Here is a 15,480-nt window from a genome sequence, read left to right as displayed (position 1 = left end):
AAGACAGTATCTCACACAAGTCAACATTCAAAGTACAAACCACACTCTCTGGGAATATACTAGCACTCTCAAAAACCAATGTTACTCTTCAAAGAGAAAAAAATAAAACTCACTATCTGTTTTATCCCAGGTATTTTAAACAAATATTTGTTGCATAGAAAGTTCAAGAAAATATTTTACTAATTTCTAGATTAATGATCTGTCCTGCATTTGTGCTTTTATGGGTTTTATTTTAAACAAATAACATATGTACATGATAATTCAATCACTTCAAAACAGTGTAATGGAAAAAGAAATTTTCTGTTCTAACTCTGGTCCCCAGTTCCTTCTCCTAAAGATAACTGCTCACCTCAAGTCCATGTCTGGGCATTTCTGAGCATATTTTTTAATACACAATGACCACACACACACACTTTTGGCGATTTTGTCTTTGTTTTGCTTTTATGCAAAAGGTATATTTCTTTGTACCTTGCTTTTCTCACTTATGTCTTCAAAGTCATTCTGAATTACTGTATATGGCTACCCACTAAACAAAATATTGGGTTGGCCAAAAGCTCGCATGGGTTTCTCTATAACATTTAACAGAAAAACCCAAATGGACTTTTTGGCCAACTCAATATTATAACTTATTTAGTTAGTCCTTATTAGTGGACATTTAATTATCTCCCCTCTTGCTTCTGAATGCTACCTTTAAACTAATATTTTTGTGCATATATATTCATCCATGTCAGAATAAATATATATGATAAATTTCAAATAGGGAAATTGTTATGTCAATAGGCACATGCATTTAAAATCCTGATAGGTGATGCCAAATTGACTTTCCACAGAGATTTTATCAATTTATATCTCTACCTTTAAAATCTATCTACAGTACAGTCACTCTGTGGGAAATCTCTAGAATCTCTGCACACCAGAAGCTGGTAGGAAGAGCAAAGATAAAATAATCTTTGTTCAGGTGTTATATGCACTCATATGAAACATAAAGAAGTGAAGGACATACAATTTAGCACTCTATAGACTTTTATAATAGAAAAAAAGAACATAATACTAAAGAAACTTTAAAAAGTCAGGTAAGAGGAAAAATAATCCACAAACATATATTTCAGTGTGTTTCTGTTCATTATTTGAGGTGATGCTCTGAAATCCCTGTGAACTAAGCTGGGCAAGTTTTATCAAACCCATTTCCCATAGGAGAAAACTGAGTCTTGAATAGGTTATGAGACGAATCACCGGCAGAGGAACCCAGGGCATCCTATTCTTTAATGCATGTGCTTTCTGCTCCTGCCTAAAAGAGAAAGGAGAATGAATGGCAACTTTCTATTTTGATTCACTTTGAAAAGACCTATGATAACTTGAATCACAGAAGCTGGACTGGATAGGTCCAAGCTACAGGATGGATAGACAGAGATGTATTTATTAGCGTGATTTAAACCAGTCTGACTATCTCAAGATCAACATGAATACAGGCTGCCTCCAATAGGATTTCCTAGAATGTCTGAAGTTGGGTTTAATCACTTAGATTCTCTAGAGAGGAGCAGAACAGAATGTTCAAGGCTTATCCTTCTCCTGAGTTAAAACATTCAAATTTTATACTTCTTGATTTAATCTTGTAATGGCCCAGCTGCTTCCTTCTGCCCTCTGAAAAAAAGTTTTGAAAAATAGCTCTGTTATAAAACAAAGAAATGTCTAATACCTAGGCAATTTTACTAGTCTTGATGGTAGATATAAAAGAAATCTTACAGCCCATTTAATCCAACACTTCCTTTTTACAAATGAGAAAAAAAGCCCCAGAGAGTGACTTGTTTAAAAGTATAATAAAGAAAGAACAACAAACAAAACCCAAAGGTAGCTGAAGGAAAGAAACGTAAAGATCAAAACTGAAATAAATAAAATAGAGACAAGAAAACAATAGAAAAGATCAATGAAACTAAAAACTGGTTCTTTGAAAACATAAACAAAATTAAGAAACCTTTAGCCAGACTCATCAAGAAAAAAAGGAGAGGGCTCAAATCAATAAAATTAAAAATGAAAAAGAAGTCATAACTGACACAACAAATACAAAGGATCATAAAAGTCTACTACAGGCCAATGAAATCAGCAACTTGGAAGAAAAGGATAAATCCTTAGAAAGGTACAATCTCCTGAGACTGAACCAGGAAGAAAGAGAAAATATGAAAGACCAATTACATGTACTGAAATTGAATCTGTGACTAAAATAATTTCAACAAACAAAAAGTCCACAACCAGATGGCTTCACAGGGAAATTCTACCAAACATTCAGAGAAGAGATGACACCTATCCTTCTGAAACTATCCCAAAATATAAACAGAGGAAGAAATACTTCTGAACTCATTCTATGAGGCCACCATCACCTTGATATCTAAACCAGATGAAGATATTACAAAAATTAAATTATAGGCCAATATCTCTAATGAACATAAATGCAAAATTCTCAACAAAATAACAGCAAACCAACTCCAACAATATAGTAAAAGGCTTACATATTGTGATCAAGTGGGATTTATCCAATAAATGCAAAGATTTTTCAAGACCTGCCTGCAAATCAACCAATGTGATACAACCCATTTACAAATTGAAGAATAAAATCCATATGATTATCTCAATAGATGTAGAAAAAGCTTTTGATAAAACTCAGCATCCACTTATGAGCTTAAAAAGTGGGCTTAAAGGGAACATACTTCAAAATAATAAAGGTCATATATGACAAACCCAAAGCTAACATCATACTCAATGATGAAAACCTGAAAATATTTCCTCTAAGATCAGGAACAAGACAAGCATGCCCATGCTTGCCACTTACACATAATATAGTTTTGAAAGTCCTGTCACAGCAATCAGAAAAGAAAAAGAAATAAAAAAGAATCCAAATTGGAAAAGAGGACATAAAACTGTCACTGTTTGCATATGACATGATACTATACACAGAAAATCCTAAAGATGTCACCAAAAAAACTATGAATTTAGCAAAGTTATAGGATAAAAATCAACACAGAGAAAAATCTCTTGCACGTCTATACATTAAAAACAAAATATCAGAAAGAGAAATTAAGGAAACAATCCCACTTACCATCATATCAAAAAGAATAAAATGCCCAGGAATAAACCTACCTGAAAAGGCAAAAAAACCTGTACTCTGAAAACTATACGACACTGATGAAAGAAATCAAAAACAACACAAATAGATGGAAAGATATATCGTGTTCTCGGATTGCAAGCATCAATACTGTTAAAACCACCACACTAATCAAGGCAATCTACAGATTCAATGCAATCCCTATCAAATTATCAATGGTATTTTTTCACAGAACTAGAACAAACAATTTTTTTTTTAATTTTGTATGGAAAAAGCAAGAGAGTTCCAGAAAAACATCTATTTCTGCTTTATTGACTATGCCAAAGCCTTTGACTGTGTGGGTCACAACAAACTGTGGAAAATTCTGAAAGAGAGGGGAATACCAGACCACCTAACCTGCCTCTTGAGAAATCTGTATGCAGGTCAGGAAGCAACAGTTAGAACTGGACATGGAACAACAGACTGGTTCCAAATGGGAAAAGGAGTACGTCAAGGCTGTATATTGTCACCCTGCTTATTTAACTTCTATGCAGAGTACATCATGAGAAAGGCTGGACTGGAAGAAACACAAGCTGGAATCAAGATTGCTGGGAGAAATATCAATAACCTCAGATATGCAGATGACACCACCCTTATGGCAGAAAGTGAAGAGGAGCTCAAAAGCCTCTTGATGAAAGTGAAAGAGGAGAGTGAAAAAGTTGGCTTAAAGCTCAACATTCAGAAAACGAAGATCATGGCATCTGGTCCCATCACTTCATGGGAAATAGATGGGGAAACAGTAGAAACAGTGTCAGACTTTATTTTTTTGGGCTGCAAAATCACTGCAGATGGTGACTGCTGCCATGAAATTAAAAGATGCTTAGTCCTTGGAAGAAAAGTTATGACCAACCTAGACAACATATTAAAAAGCAGAGACATTACTTTGCTGAAAAAGGTCCATCTAGTCAAGGCTATGGTTTTTCCTGTGGTCATGTATGGATGTGAGAGTTGGACTGTGAAGAAGGCTGAACGCCGAAGAATTGATGCTTTTGAACTGTGATGTTGGAGAAGACTCTTGAGAGTCCCTTGGACTGCAAGGAGATCCAACCAGTCCATTCTGAAGGAGATCAGCCCTAGGATTTCTTTGGAAGGAATGATGCTAAAGCTGAAACTCCAGTACTTTGGCCACCTCATGCGAAAAGTTGACTCATTGGAAAAGACTCTGATGCTGGGAGGGATTGGGGGCAGGAGGAGAAGGGGACGACCAAGGATGAGACGGCTGGATGGCATCACTGACTCGATGGACATGAGTCTGAGTGAACTCCAGGAGATGGTGATGGACACGGAGGCCTGGCGTGCTGGGATTCATGGGGTCTCAAAGAGTCAGACATGACTGAGCGACTGAAGTGAACTGAACTGATGGAAACACATAAAGTCCCGAATAGCCAAAACAGTCTAAAGAAGAACAGAGCTGGAGGAATCATGCTCCCTGAATTCAGGTTATACTACAAAGCAACAATAATCAAAACAGTTGGCACTGGCACAAAAACAGACACATATGTCAATGGAACAGGATAGAAAGTTCAGAAATACAATCATGAACTTACAGTCAATTAATCTACAACAAGAATACACAATATAGAAAAGAGAATCTCTTCAATTAGTGTTACTGGGAAAACTGGACAGCTACATGTAAAAGAATGAATTTAGAACATTCCCTAACACCATGTACAAAAATAAACTCAAAACGGGTTATTGACCTAAAAGACAGGATAGTATAAAACTCCTAGATGACAATATAGACAGAACTCTCTTTGACATGAGTTGTAGCAAAATTTTCTTGGATCTGTATCCTAGAGTAATGGAAATAAAAACCAAAATAAACAAATGGGACCTATTTAAACTTAAATATTTTACACATCAAAGGAAACCATAAACAAATTGAAAATAACAACCTACTGGCTGGTAGAAAATATTTACAAATGATGCTACCAATAAGGGATTAATTTTCAAAATAGACAAAGAGCTCATACAGCTTAATACAAAACAAACAAACAAACAAACAAACAAAAACAAACTCTAACAACCAAATAAAAAATGGGTAGAAGACCTAAATAGACATTTCTCCAAAGAAGATATACAAGTGGCCAACAGGCATATGAAAAGATGCTCAATATCACTGAGAGAAAGGCAAATCAAAACTACAATGAGGTATCACCTCACACCAGTCAGAATGGCTATCATCAAAAACTCTACAAATAATAGATGCTGGAGAGTGTGTGGAGAAACAGGAATCTTCCTATATTGCTGTTGGGAATGCAAATTGGTGTAGGCAGTATGAAGAACAATATAGAAGTCCCTAAAAAACTGAAAATAGAGTTACTATGTGATCCTGCAACCCCAATCCTGGGCATATATCCAAAGAAAACTCTAATTGGAAAAGACAAATGCAACAGAATATTCACAGCAGCTCTGTTTATGATAGCCAAGACATGGAATCAACCTAAACGTCCATCAACAGATGAATGGATAAAGATGTGCTATTATATGCATATATATGCATATATATATATAATAAAATGTATGTGTATATATACATATACATAATGGAATACTACTCAGCCATAAAAAGAATGAAATAATGCCATTTGCATCAACATGGATAGAATGAAGTAAGTGAAGCTAAGTTAAGTAAGTCAGACAGAGAGAGAAAGATACCATATGATCTCACTTACATGTGGAATCTAAAAAAGTGATACTAATGAACTTATTAACAAAACAGAAATAACTCAGAGACATAGAAAGCAAACTTATGGTTACCAAAGGTGTGGGGGAGATAAATTAGAAGTTTGGGATTAATATAAACACACCATTATATATAAAATAAACAACAAGACTTTACTGTATATCACAGGGAACTATATTCAATATCTTGTGATAACCTATAATAGAGAAGAATCAAGAGGCAGATAGATAGAGATATATAACTGAATCATTTTTCCTTTAGTTCTGAAACTAATACAACATTGTAAATTAACTATACTTCAATTTTTAAAAATGGTTTAAGACAGTATAATAAAAGTAATGCATTCAGTAAAGTAAATTTTCAACATGGAATCAGAGCTCATTAATAGACTTACCCCATATGCATATTGTACAGAAAAGAGAATAAGTATGAGTGACCTACCAAAAAACAAAAATGCAAATTAATTTAAACTGTTGGTTTTCATGCAAAACAAACTAAAAGCAAAAGGACATAGGAATTAACTCCAGAAAGCTTTTTTTAAGTTTCGAATAGGCTATTATCACCAACTGATGGCCATCAGTGACCAGATGAATGCTACCCTCTCTCCAGATAGCATCACCATGTTTCCTCTTTTTAATTAATCAAGAAGTATTCACACCCTTTAATGTGGCCCTCACTGTGCTGGGTACCATAGGGACACTGGGAAGGTGAGACCTGGATGGATGGTAAGTAAAGGGAGATGACTCTCAGAATAAAAACTAGAGGAGAGTAGGAAGCAAGCAGCTTTGCCCAGGAACTACTGCAAAGATTAAGGTATTCTGGATGCTGTTAAGTGGGAACAACCAGAAGGAGAGAGAATGGAAGAAACCTAACTGGGCTGAGGAGATGATTTGGGAAATAGTATGGAAAAAGCCTCCTTCCCATCACCCTCTCTTCCTTCATTGCCCATCAATACATGTTCATCAGCTTCAAAATTTTCCATATTTTTCACTATTTAACATTTACCTGTCATAACTCCCAATATTTTTGTAGTCACTTTGAACAATCTCATACTATTAATAGTTAGCTACTGCTGCTGTAGCACATGACCACAAACTTGGTGACATAAAACAACAAAAATTTATTTTCTTATCATTCTAGAGGCCAGAAGTCTGAAATAGGTCTCACCGGCAAACAAAAAAAATCAAGATGTTGGCAGGGCTGTGTCTCTTCTGAAGGCTCCAAGGGACACTCGGATTCCTTGGTTTTTCTGGATTCTAAAGGCTGCCTGCATTCCTTGGCTTGTGGTCCCTTCCACCTTCAAAGCCAGCAGTGGCCAGTCAAGTCTCTCTCCTGCTACACCCCTCTGACCTCTGCTTGCATCATCACATCTCCCTCTTGACTCTCAATCTTCTGCCTCCCTCCTTCACTTCCAGTGTGTTAGTCCCTCAATTGTGCCCAACTCTTTGCGACCTCATGGGCTATAGCCTGCCAGGCTCTTCTGTCCATGGGATTCTCTAGACAACAGTATTGGAGTAGGTTGCCATTTCCTTCTCCAGGGGATCTTCCCGACCAGGGATAGACCCCGGGTCTCCTGCATTGCAGGAGGATTCTTTACTGCCTGAGCCACCAGGGAAGCCAAAAGGGGACACTGCGGCTGAGTGGGCTGGGGGACCCTTGTGATTATACTGGGTCCCTCAGATAATCCAGGATAACTTCCCATTGCACAGTCAGCTGATTAGCAACCTTAATTTCATCTATAACCATAATTCTCCCTTGTCACATAACAACACATTCAGAGGTTCAGGCGATTAGGGCGTGGACAGCTTTGGGGGGTCATCATTCTGCCTACCACACTCATGCAGTGCATTGTCCTAACCACTATAACTGCTAGTTATAGGGACCCTGCAGCTCTGGACACAAGAAGGTTCTTGCTATTCAAACCCAGTGAATAGGAGAGCAAGAACCTGTGGCCTTGTACATTCTCCCACTGGGTGATTGTGTGGCTGTAATTCTAGAAGAGTAGAGAGAATTGCTGCTTAATAATAAATGTGCTGTTTAATAGAACAGCAGCAGGTAAAATTTATAGATTTCTGGAATACTTTGATTTTTTGACATTCAGATAATTTATACCTATAAAACCAACACAGGGGAAAAATTATCAAATAAAAGCCAGTGATCATACTTGAGGACACTCACCAGGAATCGGTGGCCAAGAGCTTGTTGCACCTGAAAGAACGCCTTACCAATGCCATGTGCAAAATTACTTCATATTCGAGTCTTGGTACTCAACAAAAACGCTGTCACTCTTCTCTTCCAGAAGACTCTCATCTATAAGCAAGGTTCTATGTCCTGGGTTTAAAGTCTGTATATGGCAAATATAAAATATCTTTTTAAACACAGTATGCATTATCACATCGAAAATAATTGCTTTCATTATTCAGAGTTAGTGATGGAAATATTTTCTAAAGAAGAACTTAAACACTGTTTTGACATAACACTCTTTCCTTAGTGATGAGTAAACTGAATATGTTTCAATTTTTAATTCTTAGAAATACAGATACCAAATCCTTTCATTCATTAATACATTTTTCAAAAATGAAAAGATACATATATGTAAAACTTTTACAAAAATTATTGTTTCATTTTGTTATGTGAAATTTTCTTCTATTTAATCTTTTCTCTTAAAAATTCAAGCTAAAATTCACTCAAGTGCTTTTTTTTTAATTTTTGAAACTAAAAAGGAATCCCCTATATAGAAATGTACATTTTGCCTACAAACAGCAAAGACATATAAACATGTTTTATGTAAAATGGTACCATATTTTGGCAGGTCATCAAAAAGTTAAACACAGAGTTACCATATGACACAGCAATTTCATTCCTAGGTATACACTCAAGAGAACTGACAAAATATGTTCATACATAAACCTATACATGAATATTTACAGCAGAATTATTTGTAATGGCCAAAAATGGGAACGACTCATTTCAATCGATGACTAAGCAAAACGTGCTACATCCATACAGTGAAGTACTTGTTGCTGTTGTTTAGTCACGAAGTCGCGTCCAGCTCTTTTGAGACCCCATGCACTGTAGCCTGCCAGGCTCCCCTGTCCATGGGATTTCCCAGGCAAGGGCACTGGAGTGGGTAGCTGTTTCCTTCCCAGCGGATCTTCCCAACCCAGGGATTGAACCCATGTCTCTTGCATGCAAGCGGATTCTCTACCACTGAGCCACCAGGGAAGTCCCAGAATGGAATATTTGACCATAAAAAAGAATGAAGTACCAATCAGTGCTACAACACAGAGGAACCTTGAAAACGCGATGCCAAGTGAAAGAAATCATGGACTGTATAATTCCATGTGTATGAAATGTCGAAATAGGAATATCCATAGAGACAGAAAATATTAATAGATTAGTAATTATCAAAGGTTGGAGGAGGGGCAAAGGGGAGGTATGGAGTTTTCTGGAGGGTAATGTGTTATGAATTAGATAGGGTAATGGTTGCACAATCAGTACACTAAAAACCACTGAATTATAAACTTTAAAAGAGTGAAAATGGTGTGTTTTATTTTTGAAACATATCTCAATTTTAGAAAACAAAAAATATCTTGACTCCAAGTACCATATACTTTGAAAAAAGCTCTCTTTGGCTCAAAGAATTTGAAATGTCTCATCTTTAAAACTTAGGCTTCTCTAAAGACCCGTACCTGTAAGAATTAAGTACAAAGAAGGAAATGGGAGTGTAGAATGTTACAACTTAATTTTAAATTTCTGGGTAAAATCTAGATAAACTCAATCAATGTGATATTTATGAGAGACTAGTTTTCCAAGTAAGCATCAGAATGATGTTCCATGATAATTTCAAAACCAAGTAGAAACAGAATCACTTTGAGTAACTAGATCTTTTCCCATTCCTAAATCCATCATTGACATAGTTTTCTATTTGCCTTCTAGAAGCATGTCTCAATAAAACAAATTACTGTTTTAAGAGGAATACATAACTTGGCTTGAAACAGTCTAACTGTAAGTGATATTTCAGACAAATAGGAAACACAGTCAAAAATTAAAGAACATCAGCGGTATTTGCTTTTTAATCCCAAAATAGATACATCATGCGATTAGTCTGCACACATAATGTGATAAAGTATATCCCTCCCCCATTTCTATCCTATGCAATATAATTTTATACTTGAAAATCATATTAGTCACTCCACTATACTTCTCTGCAACAAAAATATGTATATAAACTCAATATTTTCATTTATGATCATAAATTTCTGAGTCTTAAAAATTTTTTTCTCCTGGGTTGACATTATTATGGTTATTAATAGCATATAATTCATCCAAAAGAGTAAGTATGTCTTGATAAACAATTGTTGTTTATTCGCTAAGCAAACGAGCTGCCAAAGGTAAAACAGTTTTGTCCACAGTTTTACCTGGAGCAAGCCTCAGATGACTATGTGCTCATCTCACGCATCTGTCTAGCCTGAAAACAAAGCCAGAGAGGAGTCACAGAGACTTTAGAACCACTCTGCTGGCTAGACTGCCGCTCCAAAGTCACAGCTAAGCAGAGGCCCAGCTGGCTGTCAGCTGGGCACCGTGAACGGCGGTGTGTACTGGACTCTACAGTTCCCCAAAGGTTGTCACACAGTCTACAACAATCCACAGCAATCTACAAACACTTCCTTTGCTGCAACCACCTGTGTTAAGAGCACAAAACTTTTTGTCTCAATCATGCTTTTGATGACACTGAATAAAATTTCTCATAAATAATAGGCTGTCATCACATGGGAGAGGCCAAGGCAGTGTGTTTCTATTGAAGTTTGTTTTTAAAAAAGAAGGTATTAAAAAAAAAAAAGGTATAAACAATTCGAGTGCTATGCCACTAAAACATATGCAAACAACAGCTTTGGGAGACTGTCTACCTAGGAAACTTTTGCAAAAGTTCTGTACCTTTCAAAGGGTATGCTTTATTCTGCCAACTGTTATTCTCAAGCAGGGAGTGTGGAACGCTAAGGAGGGCTATATCGGAGCCCCCTGCCCCAGGCCCCATCTTTGGCTCTTAATTGCGGGGATAACTAGGTTTCCATCACCTGATTCCATCTTCCAGGCACATGGAAAGGTTAAGGATAACCACCTGACCCAACCTGGAGCTTGGCTTCCTGACACAGAACTCTGGGCAGGAGGATAGCACAAAAACATCGTCTGAACCAGTCCTCTTGGAGAGTTGAAATGAGGACACTGAGAAAAGAAAGGGAGATGAGGGAAGAAGGATATGTCCAGTACATCCTCAAGTACAGCTGGGTGTTAGAAAACTGCGACAAGTCAAGGTCAAGTGCAAGTCTGAGTTTAGAAGAGACAGATAAGCTGCATAATCAGACAAAGCTGTTTCCAAGAAAATGCAAAAACAAAGAGAGACAGATAGTCTCAAGAAAGGAGGAAAAACCAGCTCATTCCTGAGAGCCCTCCCCCACCCCGACAGTTCTTGATGCAGTCTTGTGGTCAACTCCCTTTTCTTGAGCAAACTGACCTGGGCAGCCGAGTCTGATAAAAAGCACTGCCCTCACTGCAGCTGGTCCCAAGGCTGCATGCGACACACCTCGGGAGGCCATCTGGGGCCACCCACCCCCAATAGGGAAGCTGAACATATGTGCCGTGGGCCTTTGACATCCATTTCGTTCATTAACCCAGTCCGTAATAGGCTCTTGTCCAGCAGTATATTTCTATCAGTAATTGCTAGCATGTACATTCAGCAGATATCATGGTGTTCTCTTCCTCCAACTCTCTGGGATTTCCACCCCACCCCCCCACGCACTTCTTTATGAAAATGCCTGGACTCCAATCTCCCTGGGACTCCTTAAGAGTCTCTGTCCAGTGTTTTCCAAAGGTCTGGGAACAGGATCTGAGCGCCTCCAAGCCATTCTCGGTACCCTGGGGAATTTGTTTTCTCTGCAACCTGATCTTGAACACAAATACAGTCGGATGGAGTTCTCATCCACTGGGGGCTAGGCAAGGTTGGTGCGGGGTTGGGGGGGGGGGCGGTCGGGGGGTGGTCGGGCGGGGGAAGGGAGGGCCAAGATCGGAGGACCAGATAAACCAGAGACTGAGGACTGGAATCTTCTAGCCACAAAAGGTAGCAGAGATACAATGTTTTGTTTTTGTTTTTGTTTTTTTTCCCAAGGAACATTAAGTCTTCGAGCTCTTTCGAACAATATTTGCCCTTTCAGGGAAATCATTTTCTATTAACTCAATGACTACATGTTCTTTCCTTTGACTTTCTGACACTGAGCTATCTGAAGACTCTCTCTCCAAGGCTAAATTTTTTTGGATGGTCTGAACACGTATTTCTACATACTTTTATCTTTCCAAAGTAGAATTCCTAAAGGCTAAGCTTTTGTAGAGAAATAATCAAGGGGCCTGGGGTGGTGGGGGAGGGGGGCGAGGGGAGGTGGTTAGAAAAATGCTCCCAGAAAAAGAATGGCATGCCTGGGGCTGAATATCTCCTCTGAGGCTTATACCTTTCCTGTTAAGGGATCACCTGATCTTTCCCCAACATCCAGGTTGATTACTTTCTAAAATCCCATATCTTTGGGTTGCCTCTAGCTGCAGACTTTCAAAGCCTCCAGGTTGATGAGAGCTTTTTAGTGAAAGCAGTCAATCCCATCAACCATCACAAAGGTTATTAAAGCAAGTCACGAACTCATGTGGGTCGACGGACTACCAGAATGTGGCTGGAGCATCATGTTCCCTGTGAAGGAACGGGGGAAAAAACTTGAGAAGGACTCAAGTAAATTCTTGAGAATATCTCTACATTCCAACAGGACCAGAAGGTTGTTGGATTGTGGTCAAGCCCGCCCCCACCTTGCCTTCCTTCTAGATTCAACTGAATTGTTTGAGAGTCTTTGTATAGTCCTCAGGTGACCCTGGAGTTGAGTTTGCTAGTCCAGGGCCAAATGGGCCATATCTCAGCTAATCTATCATTCTGCCAATACAGGCTTTTATTATCATTTTTCTCCATGAGGTCTCCCCCCAGTATCAACAGAACATTTGACAACAATCATAAGAATGTCATAGGTGGGAAACACACAGAGGGGACACTGTTCCACAAACGTACAACTGATTTTCAAAACCGGATGTGTCCTTTACTTCCAAGCTAAGATTTCAGATTTCTGAGAGCTGCCTTTGGTGTAAGCAAATCCCACTGCCCACTGAGAAATGCCCATCTGCAACCAAGTGTACTGAAAGACTGGCATTCACCTTTGAGGACTTCTTCCCTCCTCCCTAGAGACTGGCTACCTTCTGGTACCTGGTGATCTCATGTGAGGGATTGAAAGCAGGACTCTAAGAGGTAGAAAGACTTGTGTTCAGATCTTGATCACTTACCAGTATAACCCTGAGCAAATCTGTTTACTCTGAGCTCTTCATTTCTCGGTATGCAAAATTAATGCTGGAGAGAACTACACGAGTCAAAATCCATGCCTGGCATGTTGTTATTGGTTAGTCCCTAAGTCATGTCTGACTCTTTTGGGACCCCATGGACTGTAGACTGCTAGACTTCTCTGTCCATGGGATTTCCCAGGCAAGAATACTGGAGTGGGTTGCTATTTCCTTCTCCTGTGTCTCCTGCATTGGCAAGCAAATTCTTTACCACTGAGCCACGAGGGAAGTTCCCTGGCATGTGGGAGCGCTCAATATATGTCTATTTCCATCCTTCCTAATTTGTCATGCAGGCAAAATGAGCTCCCAATAAATGAGAGAAGAGTTAGAAAACTGGGAACTGGGGCAAGCCTGGCAGACCTCAGGAGGGAGGCAATATTGATCTGAGAATGAAGGAAGATCTGGAGAAATGAGGAGAAATAAGCAGTGACAGTCTCTCTTAAAGGACCTTGTAAACATCGGGAGAAGTCAACGAGAGGGATGACTCCTCAGTGAGTGTAGAAGCAGGTATACAAGAGGGCAAGTCTGGTCAGAATCAGAGTTAACGTAAGCGGACTCTGAGAGGACACTTATGAAAAGGTCAGCATTTGTTTTTATCAATGAGAGAGCCTTCTGCTGCTACCACAACTGCTGCTGCTGCTGCTCCAACCCCACGCCCTTCCTCCTCCTCCGCTTCCCCATCATCGTCAACATCTTCCCCACCATAAGAAATTATAAGCAGCATTGTCAGTAGGTTCTTTATATGCTACCTCCTGTGCTAAAGGTTTAACACCCATCTTCAATCTTCACAACAACCCTAAAAGGTAAGTTACACAACAATGTCCTTTTACAAGCAACTACAGATAGTAATTGGCTTCCCTCATAGCTCAGTCAGTGAAGAGTCTGCCTGCAATGCAGGAGACCCAGGTTTGATTCCTGGGTCGGGAAGATCCCCTGGCAAAGGAAATGGCAACCTACTCCAGTATTCTTGCCTGGAGAATCCCATGGACAGAGGGGCCTGGCGGGCTACAGTCCATGCGGTCGCAAGAGTCACACACAACTCACTGACTAAACCCCCACCATCACAGTTAGTAAGAGACATTTCCAGGGTTCAAATGCTAAAGCTTTCCTTATTAACCACTACACGACACAGTTTCAAAGTTCATGAAAATTCAGGGGCATATTTCAGGGAATGCATCTCTGGAAAGAACAACTTTAGCCTTTAATATAATAGTAGCAGGGAGATTCATTTGTAAATGCAGTGATGCACTGTGATACATAGAAAGTTAGTTGGCTGTGAATCCCAGAAAAAGAGAGTTCTTCTGTGAAGGTCTTCATGTTTGGAACTTCACCTCTAGAAACTTCTACAGGACAGTTGGCTATCTTCAAGGCACTATTTCTAACTAGACTATAGGAAAGTTAAAGTATTTCAGGCAGCTGCTAAGTCACTTCAGTCGTGTCTGACTCTCTGCGACCCCATAGACGACAGCCCACCAGGCTCCCCCATCTGTGGGATTCTCCAGGCAAGAACACTGGAGTGGGTTGCCATTTCGTTCTCCAATGAATGAAAGTGAAAAGTGAAAGGGAAGTCGCTCAGTCGTGTCCGACCCTTAGCATGGACTGCCGCCTACCAGGCTCCTCCATCCATGGGATTTTCCAGGCAAGAGTACTGGAGTGGGGTGCCATTGCCTTCTCCGTTCAGGCAGCTATGTAAGCAAAAAAAGAGAGTGAGAGAGAGAGATTTCACAGAAGTTTCCAAATGAACTTTTAAGGTTAAACAGAAATACTGAGACAAGCATGCAGTTGATTTCAAAATAGGAGGAAAGCTTTGTCTTGGAGGGGAAGGAACACTGTAATCATATGAGTCTTGGCCCTTTCTGGGCTTCCCAGGTGCCTCAGTGGTAAAGAATCCACCTGCCAATGTAAGAGACAAAGGTTCAATCCCAGGGTTGGGAAGATCCCCTGGGAGGAGGAAATGGCAATCCACTCCAGCATTCTTGCCTGGAGAATTTCATGGACACAGAAGCCTGGTGGACTATGGTCCATGGGACTGCAAAGAGTTGGACATGCATGAGTGACCAGGCACACACATGGGCCCTTTCTAAGGAGAGCCTCAGCTAAGTTCAGTTCAGTCGCTCAGTCGTGTCCGACCCTGCAACCCAGTGGACTACAGCATGCCAGGCTTCCCTGTCCATCAACAACTCCTGGAGCTTCCTCAGACTCATGCTCACTCCACTGAGCCAGTGATGCCATCCAA

At 39.5% G+C, this 15,480-nt stretch overlaps 1 protein-coding gene across 3 annotated transcripts in view; it reads right to left on the bottom strand.

Moving 5' to 3' along the window:
• COL4A4 (collagen type IV alpha 4 chain) overlaps window positions 1-15,480 on the bottom strand; it is a 146,338-nt gene that overhangs the window by 122,653 nt on the left and 8,205 nt on the right. For all 3 annotated transcript variants that reach the window (XM_018058850.1, XM_018058852.1, XM_018058849.1), the window contains exons 2-3: window positions 8,001-8,166; window positions 6,217-6,259 (exon numbers count right to left, since the gene is read on the bottom strand). In XM_018058850.1, coding sequence (XP_017914339.1) covers window positions 6,217-6,259; window positions 8,001-8,056 — 99 coding nt within the window. In that variant the 5' untranslated portion in view covers window positions 8,057-8,166. The remainder of the gene's footprint in view (window positions 1-6,216; window positions 6,260-8,000; window positions 8,167-15,480) is intronic.

Source organism: Capra hircus, chromosome 2 (genome assembly GCF_001704415.2).
Source record: "Capra hircus breed San Clemente chromosome 2, ASM170441v1, whole genome shotgun sequence".
Taxonomy (NCBI): Eukaryota; Metazoa; Chordata; class Mammalia; order Artiodactyla; family Bovidae; genus Capra; species Capra hircus.
The sequence above is the reverse complement of the archived record's forward strand: the minus strand, read 5'-3'. Positions and strand labels throughout refer to the sequence as shown.